This window comes from Clupea harengus, chromosome 2, assembly GCF_900700415.2.
Source record: "Clupea harengus chromosome 2, Ch_v2.0.2, whole genome shotgun sequence".
In the NCBI taxonomy this organism is placed as follows: Eukaryota; Metazoa; Chordata; class Actinopteri; order Clupeiformes; family Clupeidae; genus Clupea; species Clupea harengus.
Window position 1 is genome coordinate 22,699,599 of NC_045153.1, and position 16,259 is coordinate 22,715,857.

Here is a 16,259-nt window from a genome sequence, read left to right on the forward strand (position 1 = left end):
CCAAGTTAGTTTCTTAGCCAGCCTTAAAGTATATCTGAACCTCTGTAGGCCGGATCAGGCATAGTAGCAGCTGGTTCAGGTGACAGGCTTAGCTTCCTTCTATGCTGAAGCCCAAATATAGAGCTCATAGCCAGGCCACCCACAGAGTTGACCTCTAACTATTAGCTTAGCAAAGTTAAAGAAGCTAATCAGAGATTTTAAAGGTGTTTTTCCATGAAAAAGGTTACACTTGGGCAACTGACATATTAGCTGTGGACCACATGTGATTACTGATCCCAATTTCTGAACATTGGTGTCCTTAAACGCACCCCTTGCCACTGAGCCCCCATTACGCTCCACTGAATATGCGAGCAAATCAATGAATGTCAATTCAATTTGCATTTCTGCACAACTGAGCACATTGCTAACCTGCTCTGGTTAAAGATAGCTCTTACATAATCCTTTGAGGCGACCAAGTGGGTTTTTTTATTTTTTGCAGTTTCAGTCATCAGAAGCTGTATGATGTTTGCAAACACCTGTGAGCATCGCTGTCTCAAGCTTGTAAACAAAAGACACATCGCTTTAAGACCACAGACTTACAGAAAAAACTACCCACATAGGTCTACTTGTGTGAAACAGTGTCCTACATTCTTGCAACTTCTCCCACAAGGTCTTCTTTTGCTTATATAGCACTGAGAGTTCTTGCATCCTTAAAACTGAAGCTGTATGTGCACATCTTCAGTACTTCTAAGCTGTGTGTATGTATGTGCATCAGTGTATTCTAGCGTCATCAACCACAATGCACAATGCATGCACAAACACACAATAAACAAGCTTCTGTTTCTGAAATCGGATACACTTCTCCATGGCCTGTTAGTCTTCTGTTCGTAATCGTATGCAAATGTCATTTTAATTGTCGACAAATTTCAACAAAGTGTTTTTTTCGGGGGGGTTTTGGACAAATTAGAAAGGTCAAAGTCTGATCCAAACAAGTGTCACTGACTGAAAACAGAACCTAAAGCTCTGTCAACAAACCATTACAAGGACGTCAACCCCTTGGCAACCTCCCTGCTCTTGCTCTTCCGTCTTCACGACTCGAGAGAACATGTCCAGCCACAAATATATACAAAAGCTGACTTTCACACTTAGGGCCTCATTTACTAACATTGCGACCGCAGCTTAATCTGCGCCTTTGCCAAACCGCAAATAACGCACGGTATTTTGCATCCTATTTATCAAACAAGAACATCGTCTCGTCATCTGCGCCTAACACCGCCCATTAGTGTTATTTAGCGCTCCGCTAAAAACGGGGAGGAAAGAGCCTACGTGTTCCACCATGGATGATGAGCTAAAATTTAAATAGCCAGGTTAACTGCTCCATAGCATCCCGTTAAATAGTCTGGTAGGAATACACGACACCCCTTACTTTAAAACGGCGCATTCCAACACTGAAAACCAGGCTTTTCAAAAATGAGTAAACCATACAATGACCGGCAATTCTGGGTAAAGCGTGGCCGAACAGCTAGCTGGTGGGACAATTTTGTAAATGCCTATATTAAATGATATATCAAATATAAACATTAAAAACAAATAACATTTCTGATGTTCGTATTTTTCAAATTTCTCGCAGGCACATAGTTTTCATTTAGCAGCTGATATGTCATGCTGAAACACCTCTTGTTTCGTTACTAATAGGGTACATAATTAGGCGCACTTTACGCATCTCCTCCCATCTCTTTGCGACGAACACCTACTTTCCCTTATACACTCCCAGCAGCGGTAATCTAAAGTGCGCCACCTTTGATAAATACGGTTTTAGGTTTTTACCCGCTATCTTACGCCTGAAACAGGCGCAATCCTGTTAGTAAATGAGGCCCTTAGTCTGGACGGATAGGCAGAAAAGAGAGGGCCTTGGCTTCCAGGAGCTGCCAATCACTGTCAGCCAGCTTCGGCCGAGTAGAGCATACGGAAACAAACAAGCCTGCTTTTCACAAATACGGGTGCAGATGTGAGGTCAGCACCCCAAAAGATGTTAGCCATGATGATGATGATGATGTTTGGACAGAGTCTAATGAGTACGGATTTCATATGAGCAAAACAGTACATACTGTCCTGTACATACATACATACATACATACATACATACAGGACGTACATACATACTGTTTTCTGCTCTACCAGTCTTCATTTCTGCACTAAACCTATACACCAGTTTAGATATTCCATTTTTCGGTGGATATCGAGTTTGTACACGGAACCTTTTAGTTCATCATGGACATAGTGCAGTTAGAGAACATGCATACAGATTCTGGTGTCGCTTACTGCAGGGGTTTTCAACAGTGGGTCCGTGGCCCCCTGGTGGTCCGCGACGGCATTGCAGGGGGTCCGTGACATGAGCCTATGTTGATCAGTTCACCATTGAATTTTTTTTTTTTTTACAAATTCGCTTTGATATTTCAACACATTTCCAGATTACTCTTGAATATTGTGAAAATATCGTCTTATAGGCAGAATATCTGTGCAGGGGGAGGGGGCGTGGCGGCGGCTAGCAATGTACCCTGATAATTTCACATATTTAAGTGTTATAGGCAGAATATCTGTGCAGGGGGAGGGGGCGTGGCAGCGGTGGTTACAAACATGCACTCGCGTGCAGGCACATCAGTGGGCCGTGAATTACTTTCTAGTCAGAATGGTGGTCCCTGGGACAAAACCAGTTGAAAACCCCTGGCCTACTGCATCAGTAACCTCTAAGAAGCAGGATAACTCTCCTCCTAGCTATTTTCAGCATCACAGTGAATTGAAAAGGTTACCTGCACTGCAACCTACGCAAATGCAGCAGACATTTTGAGCTTAAATGAAACCCCTGGCCTCAAATTTCCTCTCCGTCTCACCACAGTCCCCCCACCGATCGTACGTATATAATGCGACAACAAAACTACAATCAGCTAATCTCACCTCTTTCTCCCAGTGTCTGGAGAAGGCTGGAGTGTCTTTAGTACCGGTGTGAGTTTAGCTGATTATTACAGAATGAATAATCTTCCTCATTCCAGAGGCCACGTTTGATTGTGTGAGTGTGTGCGTGTGAGTTGCAGTGTGGGTCTCTGCATGTTGCAAGGTGTTGTGTGTGTGTGTGTTGTAGAGAGTGTGTGTGTGGGTGGGTGGTTTCACATGGGAAGTGTATGGGAAGTTTCACAATCAGGGGAAGCACTTTGTTTCAAAAGTCTCACAATTAAACCACCTTGAAATGTCATTATGTGTGTCTTTTTCATTTAGGATACAAATCTTGCTTCATGGCAAGTGGTCATGAATAACTCTGGAAAAAAAGAATAAAAGAATAGGATGTGTGTGTGTTGCGTGTGTGTGTGTTGCGCGTGTGTGTGTTGCGTGTGCATGTGCGTGTGAGAGTGAGGCAGGACTGCTGACGCCAGGCTGCTCGGACCTGCTGAGTGAGAGGCTAGACGGGTGGGCGCTGGAGACCCGTGCCACCAGCCCCCCCGTCTCTCTCTGTCTGTCTGTCTCTCTCTCTCTCTCTCGGTCTGTCTCTCTCTCTCTCTCTCTGTCTCTGTCTCTGTCTCTCTGTCCAATGCACCATCAGCACAGAGCTGTACCTGCACCACATGATGCACACAGAGGCTGTTCTCACTCCTCACGCCACTGAGGTCTCTTCCTGACATGACCGCTCTCCAGTTTCTCACTTACAGCATACAAATAACCAATGATATTTCATAAAATTAACAGCAACTAGTAAACTAAAGTATCTGATCTCAACCAACTGCTGCTGACTGCTGCTACTGAAACTCCGATTGTGAAAGATGATCCTAGACTTTCACACATCCTTGTCCTGCTCTGCTCTCAGTTGCAGTCCCCGGCACCTTGGTTAACATGCAAACAGATTGTGTGATGGTTCCAGGTCAGGATTTGTGGGAAACTACTCGTTTTGCCTCCCAGGTCTTCAAACATCACATTGTTTTTTTATTTATCTTTTTGTTTGTTTGTTTATTAGACAACTTTATTCAATGTGAGCTGAAGTAAAAGGAAGGGTTACAACTGAAACGATCCACCAATACATACCAGCAACAAAATATACAGACTCTTTCTAATGCAACACAGGAACTAATCTACCGGAACTCTCACCTTACACTGACGAAGATGGCGTATACACACTTCCTCCTGGCTATTTTAAACGAGTTAGTCATCCTTCCACAGAATGCAAACCGACTTGTAGTCATTACTCAAATACCCATTTAGTGGGTGTGCAAACATTGCCATGTGTTATGCAACTATCTATTCATGTGATAACAAATACATCTTTACAGTCCCTTGAAGGTCAGATTGGAAATACCAAGTGACTATTGCTATAAGGCAATACGATTGGTTCTATTGCTATGGCCACTTACAATTAATGCCCAAGTAGGTACAAGCAGTCGGCTTGGGTTCGATTGGGTCAATTTCAGTTGCTTCGGAACGAAACCTTTAATCTTTTACCTTTACCTTTAATAAATGCATGAACACCACGCTCCTTAATGCTACGGAATGGGAATAAATCATAATATGGAAAGAAATCTATAGAAAATGTATCCGTGGCAAAAGTAGATATATACACAGAAAAACCATTCCGGACCCAATAATATTCTAACTGTTGTATGGAACCTAATTCCGTAGCAGTAGAGCACTAACTATAGTTCCGGGTCCGTAGCCGTAGTCAGTGCCTTTAAAATAACCAAGCAGGATAGAAAAAGGACTGCAAGGGAAAGAGAGAGAGAGAGAGAGAGAGAAAGAAAGAGAGAGAGAGAAAGAGAGAGCTTGCAAAGGCTGTGTTCCCTGGAGGACAATACAGAGCGACTCAGTGACCTTTCTCCGGCCACACGCTTATAACAGGCTACCTGTCAGCATCCCACAGCTAGAGGCCAGAGCCAGAGTCCAGAAAGAAAGAGAGAGAGACCCATGAAATATTGAGGGGCGGAAGGACAGAGCTGTTCATTTATTTATAGGGGGGAGTGGAGCCGATGTTCAGGCCTTGCAGTGCACAGTGTGTGTGTGTGTGTGTGTGTGTGTGTGTGTGTGTGTGTGTGTGTGTGTGTGTGTGTGTGTAGGGAGTGAGAGAGGGCCCGAAGAAGGAAGCACCACAACAACAACAGAGTTCAAGGTCAAGTCAAGTGCTGCCAATGTGTACAGACACTGTTGTGTTTACACAAAAACACCATACAGAGTACACCTGTACAGGAAATGTTGTGTTATACAGGAATATACAAGTCAATACACACACTGACACACACCTCAGTCCCTGGTACCATTTTGTTTATAAAAACATATACACAAACACACACATCCACAGTATCTCCGACACACACACACACACACACACACACACACACACACACACACACACACACACACACACACACACACACACACACACACACACACACACACACACACAACCAAAAATACCAAGCTTATACCAAACTTCACATCACCAGAGCGTCTCTCTCTCACTCTCCTTCTCTTGGCATATGCCAGTCAACCTACCTTTACATCTCGATGAATGACGTTGTTGTCATGGCAATAGCGCAGCGCCTCAAGAATTTGTCTCATGTAGTGACTGCAGGGAAAAGAGAGAGGGAGGTAGAGAGAGAGAGAGATAAATGAGAGGGAGGAAAAGAGAGCAGGGGACACAGCGAGGTAGAGAGAGGGAAGCGAGAGAGAGAGAGAGAGAAAAAAGAGAGAGAGAGAGAGAGAGAGAGAGAGAGAGAGAGAGAGAAAGTTATCACAGGTTAGCAGAAAATGCCACCCCTCTGTTGTATCTGATGGCTGCTGCTTCGCGGAACTATGCTGATGATACGGCCCCTTCCTATATTCCATTTAATCTCAGGAGGCCTATACGAGGGGGTCTTTTCACCACCGATGCCTGCCGATACAGATGATGGACTGCATTTGGGCAATGAGGAGAAACTAGCGTGTCTAAAATGTGAACATGAACACACGTGGGAATACAGATTTGCTACCACAAATAACCCTGACACAAATAGCATCATTGAGCTACCAATAGCTACCCACCCTGACCTTGGAGGGGGGGAAAAAAGACAATAAATGACCTAATCCGTATCGAAGAGAAGTGATCCTGGGCATGACTCTGCGTAACGACTCTGTTTTACGGTCTCCAGTAAGAGACCATATTGTTGGAGGGGCAAGCTGTGTCATGCGCTTCGAGAAAAACGATAAATGACCGTTTGGCTGGTTTGAGCAGCTTGCCATGCAGCTGTTTAAGAGCTACTCAAACAGAGCTGATTGATGTATTTAGCATTTAGGAGCGGAACTGAATGAAGGCCCAGGGTTTGTTCTCTTGCCTGAAGAGACACCTGGAACACACAGGGGCACGAGCTACTCAGCTATCAGCTAACAAGATTAACACTTCCATCTGAGTAGTCCCTGCAATACTGTTTGGAGGAAGAAGAGCCACTCATGAGTAACCCTGGATGTGTTTCGCTATACCCTATTACAAAAACACGTTGCAAATTGCAACTGGATTCACTTGGAGAGTCCATGTTGTGGTAAGGGTCTCGTAGCGCTATATGAGACAAACGCCGGAATTCCCTGAGCATTCTGAGAAAACCCCCGCTGGAGGCATCCTACAACTTTTAGAGTTTTTTAGAGGCTTCACTTACGAGCACAGGGGGGACGGGACATTCTCATGTTATTTTTTTTTGTGGAATGAAAATTCAGAAAATACTTTTAACAGTTTTTAAATAAAATAAGAGTGCCGACTTACCTGGCGACTGCTTCACTGTAGACAAAGCCAGCATCCGCTCTCTTAACGATCTCGAAACATAAGTCGGCTCCATCCATGCTGGGGTCAAGAGAAACACAGTTAAAAGGATCTGAAGTACCTAATGACTGGAATTAGACATTTTTGTCAAAGTTTGGTTTTTAGGTATTTGACATCCTCAAGTTGTGCTGAGACATACATAAACTAAGGAGGCCTGTATAGAGGTGAACTTATCAGTGGCAGACAAGTGGACAGACTTTGGCTGTGAGTCTCATTAAGTGAGCTTTTAGTGTTGACTAAAGTCTCATTGAGTGAGCTTTTAGTGTTGAGTAAAGTCTCATTGAGTGAGCTTTTAGTGCTTTTAGTGTGTATAATGAGAGGAGGGGGAGTCATAATCATTTACAAAAGGGAACAAGGAAATTCCACAGGAGCCGTAAATGAATGAAGACAACCCAACAATGAGATTTCCACCACTCAAAAATATTTCTACTTAAACTGTTTATCCATTCCCAATAAACCATCTGGTTGAAATGACCCATCTTGGAATCTGAAGTAGGCCAACTTGATCAGTTAGCTTCAAATGCCTGCAAGCCTTTCATTTGCTTCCAAGACCAGTATCTGTGGGCGAGGGGGCCTCAGCATTTCGGTTAGAGTTCAAAGACTATCCATATTTGCAGTCGACACCCTGGATGGGCAGACACACTCTGGAGAGACCACAAGATGCTCAGCTAATATTTTTGTTTGCCTGTTTACCGAGGCAAAACCTTCCCTGGGTAACAAAAGTAGACTGAATAATAAATAAATTAAATGGGGGTGTTTCAGAGGGGATGAAGCTCAGAGGAGATCCTCACCAATATAAATAAATGTTTTCGAAGACTCATTGTCTTCTTTCGCCTCGAGACTGGGCTCATACAAGCAAAAATACTTCTTTGGGTGTTTGGCTAAGAACCGGTTCTCAAAGCTTCCTAACCTCGAAGGGGGGCAGGCCATGAAGGACTCCAGGTTTATGAATGAAAGAAGAATCTACCCTACATATCAAGCCTTCCTATACAACCAAATTCCTAAACAATGAAGTGAGTTCAGTGTATCTATGTCGGCTCTTACATAATAAACGTAAAGAGGGTTTTCACGGATGATACAGTAAAAGGATTGTTCTAGGGAAATTCTAAGCTTGCCCTTAAAGGGAAACTTCAGGATTTTATAATCTTTTTACCCCATCTTTTTAGGTCCAATTCTTTACAAAAAACGATTGAAATCTGTCCAGTTTTGAGTTAAGTCGCTATACCAAGCAACCACAAAATAGCTATACATCAGCGTCAAATTAAACAGACAGGCTCATAATGTAATTATAAGTGTCCAACAACATGGAAAGGATCCTTACAGAGATAAACCTGTGTCTGTTGACCTCAATGACTGCAAAGAAACTGTAGAAAATAACTGTTTAAGTTTAAATAACTGTTTCTGCAGTTTAAGTTTCAGTTTTTGTACAAAATGACTGTAGAATCAGACATTCCTCAGTGCCTGTCATTGTCTGATGGCACTTGTGATAACCTCCCTGATCTGTGTGATCCTACAAACCCAGAGATCCACCAAACAAACCCTCCAAAAACAAGGACAAGTGTCCAACTCTGACCTCGAATTAACCACACAACAAGCCGTGGCATCCTATAATCTATTTTAAATTAGCCATTTGAAGCTCCTGACTCTAATAAGCACTTGTGGCTTTATGGTTATATGTTCCTCTGAACGTTGAAGCCGCCACAACAGACAACCTCTATCATTCAGAGAACAAGAGAAACCAATCACCACCATGGCTTACATGACTGAGATGAAGCTTGCATGGCACAGACCTTCATCATATACGTTTTATGCAACGTCCAACCAAAAACATATAACCCCTAGAGTGCATTATGCAGGTTTGCGTACATCCAAGCCCAAGAATGGCACGCACAGTGATAGCTTTCAGACACCAAAACCACTGCTCAACAAGCTAGAGGATTACCAACTAGGAAGCCTGATTACTGCCTTTTCTTCCAACCTTGCATCACCACTTGTAAGCCAGCTGATTACGACACATGTTAGATAAGAGTGTCTGAGGAATAGGGGGCATCTTGTGGGAAAAGCTATAATAAAAGGGAGAAAAGCAGAGGGAGAGAGAAATAAAGAGAGGGAGGGAGAGAGAGAGAGAGAGAGGAGGAGAGCTGAGGGCAGGCGATTAATTTAAATGAGGAGGAATCAATACAGATGAATGCTCTTTGACATTCACTGCTGACTTTAACCGAGGTCCCTAAAAAAATTGGCCGGGGCCCAGCTTTTTTCCGGGAGGGGGATAGGAGGTGAGCAATCCCATTAAAAATTGTCACTTCAATTATTTCTAACTTGCTCAACTGCACGGCAAATCGGGTAAAAGCGAACCCGGGCCCCAACCACAAACACACCGCAGAGATTTGTTTGGGCCGTCACATGGAGTCATGTGACCACTGTGGGCCTGGCTGCCCGTGAGGAGGCCCCTCTGAGTCCCCTCACTGGGCTTCACGCTACGAGCCACTGGGCTCAGCTGGGGCTCCGCGGACCATGGGCTTCAGACAATTAACGGCGCCATTAATATGGGGATCCCAAAGTTAGGAATACAGGGACCATCTACCCTATCAATGCCTCCTACACAACCCACTTCCTAAACCATTAAGCAAGTTCAAAAAGGGTCAGCTCTGTATCAACTTGTTATTATATAAGAAACCCAAACAAACCTTCACTGATGACAGGAAAACACTATGACTGGGCTTCACACTACGTGTACCAGGGCTTAGTACCAATGGCGCACTTAGTGAGTGTTGCTTTTTTTTTTTTTGCTCAGAGGGCTGATGACACTTTGTGGTTTGGGGGCCCAACCACAGCTAAGCTGCAAAAGCCTTCCGGCAAGAGCGGGGTGACTGAAGGGTGAACACCTCCGTTTCCATCACAAGGTTAAAGCGTATGAGTGAAGTTGACGGAGGCTGACCCCCCCAAAGCATTAGGTGAGCACAGAGTGTGGCAGAACAGAGGACGGGTCACGGGTCACGGGGCAGAGAGGGTGATACTTACAACTCGAAGACCATGTAAAGCATGCCATCTGAACTGTAGGTTTCCAAGAGCTCCACAATGTGAGGGTGCTTGAGCATGTGACAGATACTGGCTTCCCTTTTGAGATCTGCAGAAAGAGAGAGTGAGAGAGAGAGAGAGAGAGAGAGAGAGAGAGAGAGAGAGAAAGAGAGAGAAAGAGAGAGACAAGAGAAACAGAACAAAGAAAAGAGAGACAAGAGAAAGAAGAGAAGGGGCAGATAAAGAGACATGGTGGTTAGTTGTGGCGTAATGGAACACATTTCATTAGGGATGAACAGGCATTCCTCATCTGTCTCTCTGCTTGAATAAAGACGTTCATGCCATCCACCACGACTCCTGCATAATTTCACGTGATTCATTAACTGGAGCGTTAGCTCAGCCTTGAAACCTTTGTGTCGTTCGATGACTCTTTAGCAAACTCAATTTGTCTACACTGAGCCACCGCAATGGATTGGGTAGGAGTGAACGAGGCCTCCCACCCTTCCCTTCACACACACCCTGTGCCGTTTGCCCGCTATTTGCCACCACATCTTTGCGCGACCTTCAGAAGGTCATTACAGTCTAACTTAATCAAATTTTCCATCAGCTGGTGGAATTTCCTTGTTTTCGCCACTCAGAGACGAGGCACTCATAACCTAATAACCCAGGCCTCCGTCGGTGGCAGAAAGACTCCCTCAAATATGAATGAGAAGAGGGAGGTGCAGTGGTGGTGTGTGTGTGTGTGTGTGTGTGTGTGTGTGTGTGTGTAGGGGGAGCAACTCTAAAAATACACCCTTGCTTGGAGAGAAGGATGACCTTGATGAAAAATACATCAGTACTGGGGTTGATGCACCGTTCCTGCGCAGGTACAGGCAGGTGTGACAGAGGAAAGAGAGAGAAGGGAGAGGAAGAGGAGGAGGAGGAGGAGGAGGAGGAGAGAGCATGGATCTTTCGGCTGGATACTGGGTGTGTGTGTGAAGGACAGTGCAGATGGCTGCACAGTATGTAAAGACGCACCTGTGTAGTCATACGAACAGACGGATGATAAAATATCAACATTTAGACAAGCACACACAGACATGTACCTACAGACAAAGAACACACACAAAGACACACAGACACACAAAGAACACATATGCACACATATGCACACATATATCTTGGCCACAGTGACACCACAAGCTGACAAAGCTCTGATCAAAAAACAGCCTCGTTCTCACCCTGGAGTGTTAAGAATAACACACTAACCACGAACTAACACTGCTACCCTAAACAAAGTCTTCTCCCCTGAAACCCTGTAAGGGGAAACACATACACACTCACACTTTTAAAGACCAAAGTGAGCGTAGGCCATAAACCATATTGGTAGGTCATGTATAAGTTGCTGACATGCACTACAGGGACAGAAAGACAATGCTTTATGCATGCATCATTTTCAGCTATTGTGTGGTTTTATGTGTGTGTGTGTGTGTGTGTGTGTGTGTGTGTGTGTGTGTGTGTGTGTGTGTGGTGGGGGAAAGCGCCTGCTCAGATGTGTGCATCACATACACAAAGCAGTCTTTCATGAGGAAAGGAGAAAGACAGAGAGACAAAGATTTTGCCACTCCGATTCTAAACTGGATCGGTGTCGGGCCTAGATCCACTTTCGATCAGGTCTGGATCTGTGACACATCAGGACTGGATCTGTCCCACAGTAGGATCAGTTCTGTACCACACCAGGATGCAACATCACAGCCCTGATGTGGGCCAGATCCTGGCCGTATCCGAGCCCGAGCCGGCGCTCTCTGGGCTGTGACCTGGTGCCCTGTGAGTAATTAGCTAGGCCGGCTGGCAGGCAGGCAGGGGAGTGGTGTATGGACTGGGCATGAACTGCCTTCAAAAACCAATCGATTAGCCACCCAGATATGGGGCTCCAGTGTAACTGAGTGCAACTCGGCTCCAAATGAAAAACATCAATCTCAATAGGTGACCTAGACCTATGACTGGAAACACAGCACACTGAATTCATAAAAGGGACAGGGCATGCACAGCCTCCCTTGAGTGAAAGAGCGACATATTTCATGAGTGAGCCTGATCTCAGTACCACTGGGTACCACACTCATTTCAACTTTCTTTCTCTCACTCACACACTGAGCAGGTTGACCGCGAATCAATATCAGTAGACACTTAGAGCCGACCTACCACACAGAACAGCTACTGGGTGAGTTTGCACACACCACAGACACTCATGTCCAGAAAGGGCATGAAACTTTCGCTGTAGTCTATTTCAACAAACACAGAAAACAACCGTGGGAACTTCAAATGTGTCATCATATATGAGATCTGTGAGAGTATGACCCCATTGCTTGGTGCGCCTGTCTGTATGTATTGTGTAATGTGCCGTATGCATGTGCACGTGTGTATATGTGTATATGTTTATATACATACATACAGTGGTGGCCAAAATTATTAGAACACTTGGCATATTTAAGGTTTCAGTTGAATTGGCCATTAAAATACCCATAAAACTAATGAAATATCTACAAAGTCATCATTATGCTCTATAAACCATAGAATAGAGCCATCTTAAGGAGATTTAGGTCATTTTCCTTACAAAAATCAAGTTAGGCCTATTTCACTCTCAATGTCACACAATCATGTTCCTTCACAGAAGAAGCCAAATTACTTGTATGATCATTGTAAGGTGTGATCGTGGTTGAATTGATGGTGATGCGAGAATCTTAGGACACAGCTGTGTGATTATTTTGAATGTATAAGGCCTATCACGCTCATTAAGTGATTGGTAACATCAGAGTTTTGTCACTGAGGCCACACCACCAATTGGTATAAATTCAAAGCCTCGAAGCACACGTTGCTCTTTGAACATGGCTAAGGTGAAGAAAGAGCTAATGAGTGAGCAACAGGTTCGAATAAAGGCCCTTTTTGATGCTGGCTGGAGTTAACGCCGCATAGCCAAGGCCTTGAAATGCAGTCCAAGCACTGTTAACTACACTTTAAAGCGCCATGATGCCACCAATTCACACCAGAACTGTCTTTCAGACAGACAAGTGAAGGATCTTAAAATTCTCAGTCTTAAGGACAGAAGAAAGACCTCACGAGAACTGCGTGACGAGATCAACACCACAATGACTAATGGTGCAAAAGTGTCTTCAAGAACTGTGCGTCGGAAACTGGGAGAAAAGGACTTGTTGGTGGAATAGTAGCAAAGAAACCATTACTGAAAAAGCAAAATAGAGTGGAACGCCTGAAATTAGCAAAAGAACACAAGAAATGGATTGTAAGTAAGATTGGTATAAAGTGTTGTGGACTGATGAGTCCAAGTTTGAACGGTTTGCCAACAAGTGAAGCGTGTATGTTCGACGGAGGGAGGGGGGAGATATGAAAATGAGTGTCTCTAGCCAACAGTTAAACACGGAGGGGGTAGTATTATGGTGTGGGGTGCCATTTCAGCCTCAGGAACAGGTGACTTAGTGAAAATTCATGGATTCATGGATAAGAAAGTGTACCACAACATTCTGGTGAGGCACGGAGTACCATCTTGGAGTCGTCTTATTGGGCCTGGATTTATTTTCTAAGAGGACAATGACCCTAAACATTCTTCTAACTAATGCCGGAACTACCTGCAACAGAAGGAATCTGCTGGAACATTGAAAATAATGGACTGGCCCCCTCAAAGTCCGGACCTCAACCCCATCGACCAGATTTGGGGCGAGTTGGAAAATAAACTTGACAGATCTATTGTACATTCAAAGGAAAGCCTTTGGCTTGAGTTGGAGAAGGCATGGGATAACATTAGTGTTGAAGTTTTCAGGAAATATATTGACACTATGCTAGAGAGATGTGCTGCTGTAATTGCTGCAAAAGGTGGACATACCTAATATTATAGTTAAAAGTGGATAAAAACAGTCGGACTTACTTCATCTGATATTTGTCATGCTCAGAGCAACCATCTGCATGTTTCATGAACATTCTGAAATTAAATCATGTTTTTTCAGATCTGTGAGGTGTTCTAATAATTTTGGCCACTACTGTACATACATACACATATATACACACACATATATGTGTGGGTGTGTGTGTCTAAGTGAGAGGGGGAGAGAGAGAGAGAGAGAGAGAGAGAGACAGACAAAGGGAGTGTGTGGGTGTGTAAGGAAGAAAAAGAAAAAAAAACGAATTTGTAGTTCTGCTTACAACCACATGGTGGAGCTGTGGTGCTCTACCAGCAGGGAGTGCCGAGCGGGAGCGGCAGTCTATTTATAGGCAGTGAGCTAGAGGGCCAAATGACATGTAGTGCTGGCAGTGCACTAACGCAGCCACTTTGAACACTCATATTTTCGCACATCACAATCTGACGGACAGAAGCTATACCTAGATCCCTATGCCACAGTCCCTCTGGACAACAAGCATGTCTGTGTATCTGTGAGTCAGTGCATTGGGTCTGGATCTCTCTTCTTCCTTCAGTCACCATCACTGTAATCTTCATAATGACAGTCATCCATACAAACATTACCACAGTCATTAATGCCTAACACCCGTCATCACTATTAAAGCAAATCGCCAAGGCCATCACAGTTCTTCACACTGTCAATACCGATAGCCATTATAATCACCAACATCACCATCTTCATCCAGTGCCGTGATCATAACCGTCATCATCACCACAGTTCTAATCTTGCCCCTCAGCTGTGTGGTGGCATAGGCCAATTAGCGTCTCTGGCCTTTTGCTCTGCTCAAAAGGTCCTGTTCAGCCATGTTCCATTTAGCGGTCTCTTACGAGCACTTGGGAGAGCACCTTTTCATCGCCATTAAAGGCGTTCGAAACATCAACTCCAACTGCAGCGGAGCATAGAGGAGGAGGAGGAGGAGGAGGGCAGACCCACCACACATGAGCATAGAGGAGGAAGAGGGCAGACCCACCACACATGATTATGGAGCAGAAGCACTGATGGAAGGAGTGTTTGTTTAAGGGTTTTAGCTTCGCTGGTTATCATGTCATCCGAGGAACACCGGGGTTTTGGACCGAACGAGACGCAACAACGCAAAAACAAAGAGAAAATATCCGCTCTGCATCTGATGGGGTTTGTTTTTGTTTGGGTTCCTGCCCCTCTGTGGCATGCCTTCATCTGTTGCAGAGCTCGTCTGAGGTCACTTATGTTACAGACAAAACAAAGTGTGTGTGTGTGTGTGTGTGTGTGTGTGTGTGTGTGTGTGTGTGTGTGTGTGTGTGTGTGTGTGTGTGGCTTGTGTTTCAGAGCCGTGGGTCGGCTTTCAGGAACACAGACATCTGAACACCAACTCATTCAGGTGTCATTAGTCAGTGGGGACTTCAGTCTGAGATGTGACGGTAAGACACACAGTAGTATCTGGCATCGGCCAGTCACTCCATCATCACCACCATGGTGTGGAGAGCATCACACTCCTGAGTCCGTGTGTTTTTGTCTCTCTCTCATGTGCCCCTGTGGAATAGGGTGATCGGGCACGTAGATGACACGACGCCTTGAGAGGCACTGCAGTCTCCAGACAGTGCGGTTTGCTGTTGGATGGAAAACAGTATGATTGAGCTCTCTCTATATATATGTGTGTGTGTGTGTATGTGTGTGTTTAAGAGAAATGGCACTATTCAGCAGTGTGTGTGTGTGTGTGCGCGTGTGTGTGTGTTTTATAGAAAGGGTATGATTGAGCAGTGTGTGTAAAACGGTGTGATTGTGCCACGCGCTGCATCAGCAGCTTTTGACGCGTGGCTTGTCAGAAGCGAAAACAGGAGAGCGTGGATAACAAAACTAGTGTGGCAGGTCTTTGTGTACTTAGGGCAAACTGCTCACACAGCCCCTAACTCACGGCCCAGCCACCAGCACAACTAGGGGACTGTGGAGAGGCAATATCTGTCCATTATGGTAAAAACACCACCGCCAGCGACTGATGTTAATGCTGCTTAGGGAACAACAGTCCCTTTTTTTCCACTGTGAGCAGAGGCTATGACAACCGGGAGTGAACTGGCCCGAATCGGTTTCCACCAGCCTCTTTTCCCCAAATATGGCATTAGATTGCGAGGAAAAGAAAAGAAAAAAAAGAAAAAAAGACACGGACACTGATGCAGAAATAAAGTGGTGTGCTCTAAAGCAGACGCGCCGGGGAAAAAACGGATTCCCGGGTAGAAAAATACACTTGATGTTGGGTATGTCAGATGATGGGGATGAGGAATTCACTTCCTTTAAAGTCAGCTGTTATCCGAGGATTCCGGAATGAGTCATAACAGGTTTGAACACGCAACACTGGAGACCGAGACAGCAAGGCAGCAGGGGATGAGGGCTTCATAGGTACAGTAGATGCATGCAACCGCCAACCAGCATCACACCCATGCACACACACACAGCCAGGAATATAGAACACTTATGCATAGGATCCACAAATGTGTGTGCGCACACACACACATACA

At 44.8% G+C, this 16,259-nt stretch overlaps 1 protein-coding gene across 18 annotated transcripts in view; it reads right to left on the bottom strand.

Annotated features, from left to right (window-relative positions):
• Positions 1 to 16,259, bottom strand: part of caska (calcium/calmodulin-dependent serine protein kinase a) — a 191,640-nt gene that overhangs the window by 67,607 nt on the left and 107,774 nt on the right. For all 18 annotated transcript variants that reach the window (XM_031587031.2, XM_031587034.2, XM_031587072.2 and 15 more), the window contains exons 3-5: positions 9,827 to 9,932; positions 6,749 to 6,826; positions 5,509 to 5,581 (exon numbers count right to left, since the gene is read on the bottom strand). In XM_031587031.2, the coding sequence (XP_031442891.1) occupies positions 5,509 to 5,581; positions 6,749 to 6,826; positions 9,827 to 9,932 (257 nt within the window). The remainder of the gene's footprint in view (positions 1 to 5,508; positions 5,582 to 6,748; positions 6,827 to 9,826; positions 9,933 to 16,259) is intronic.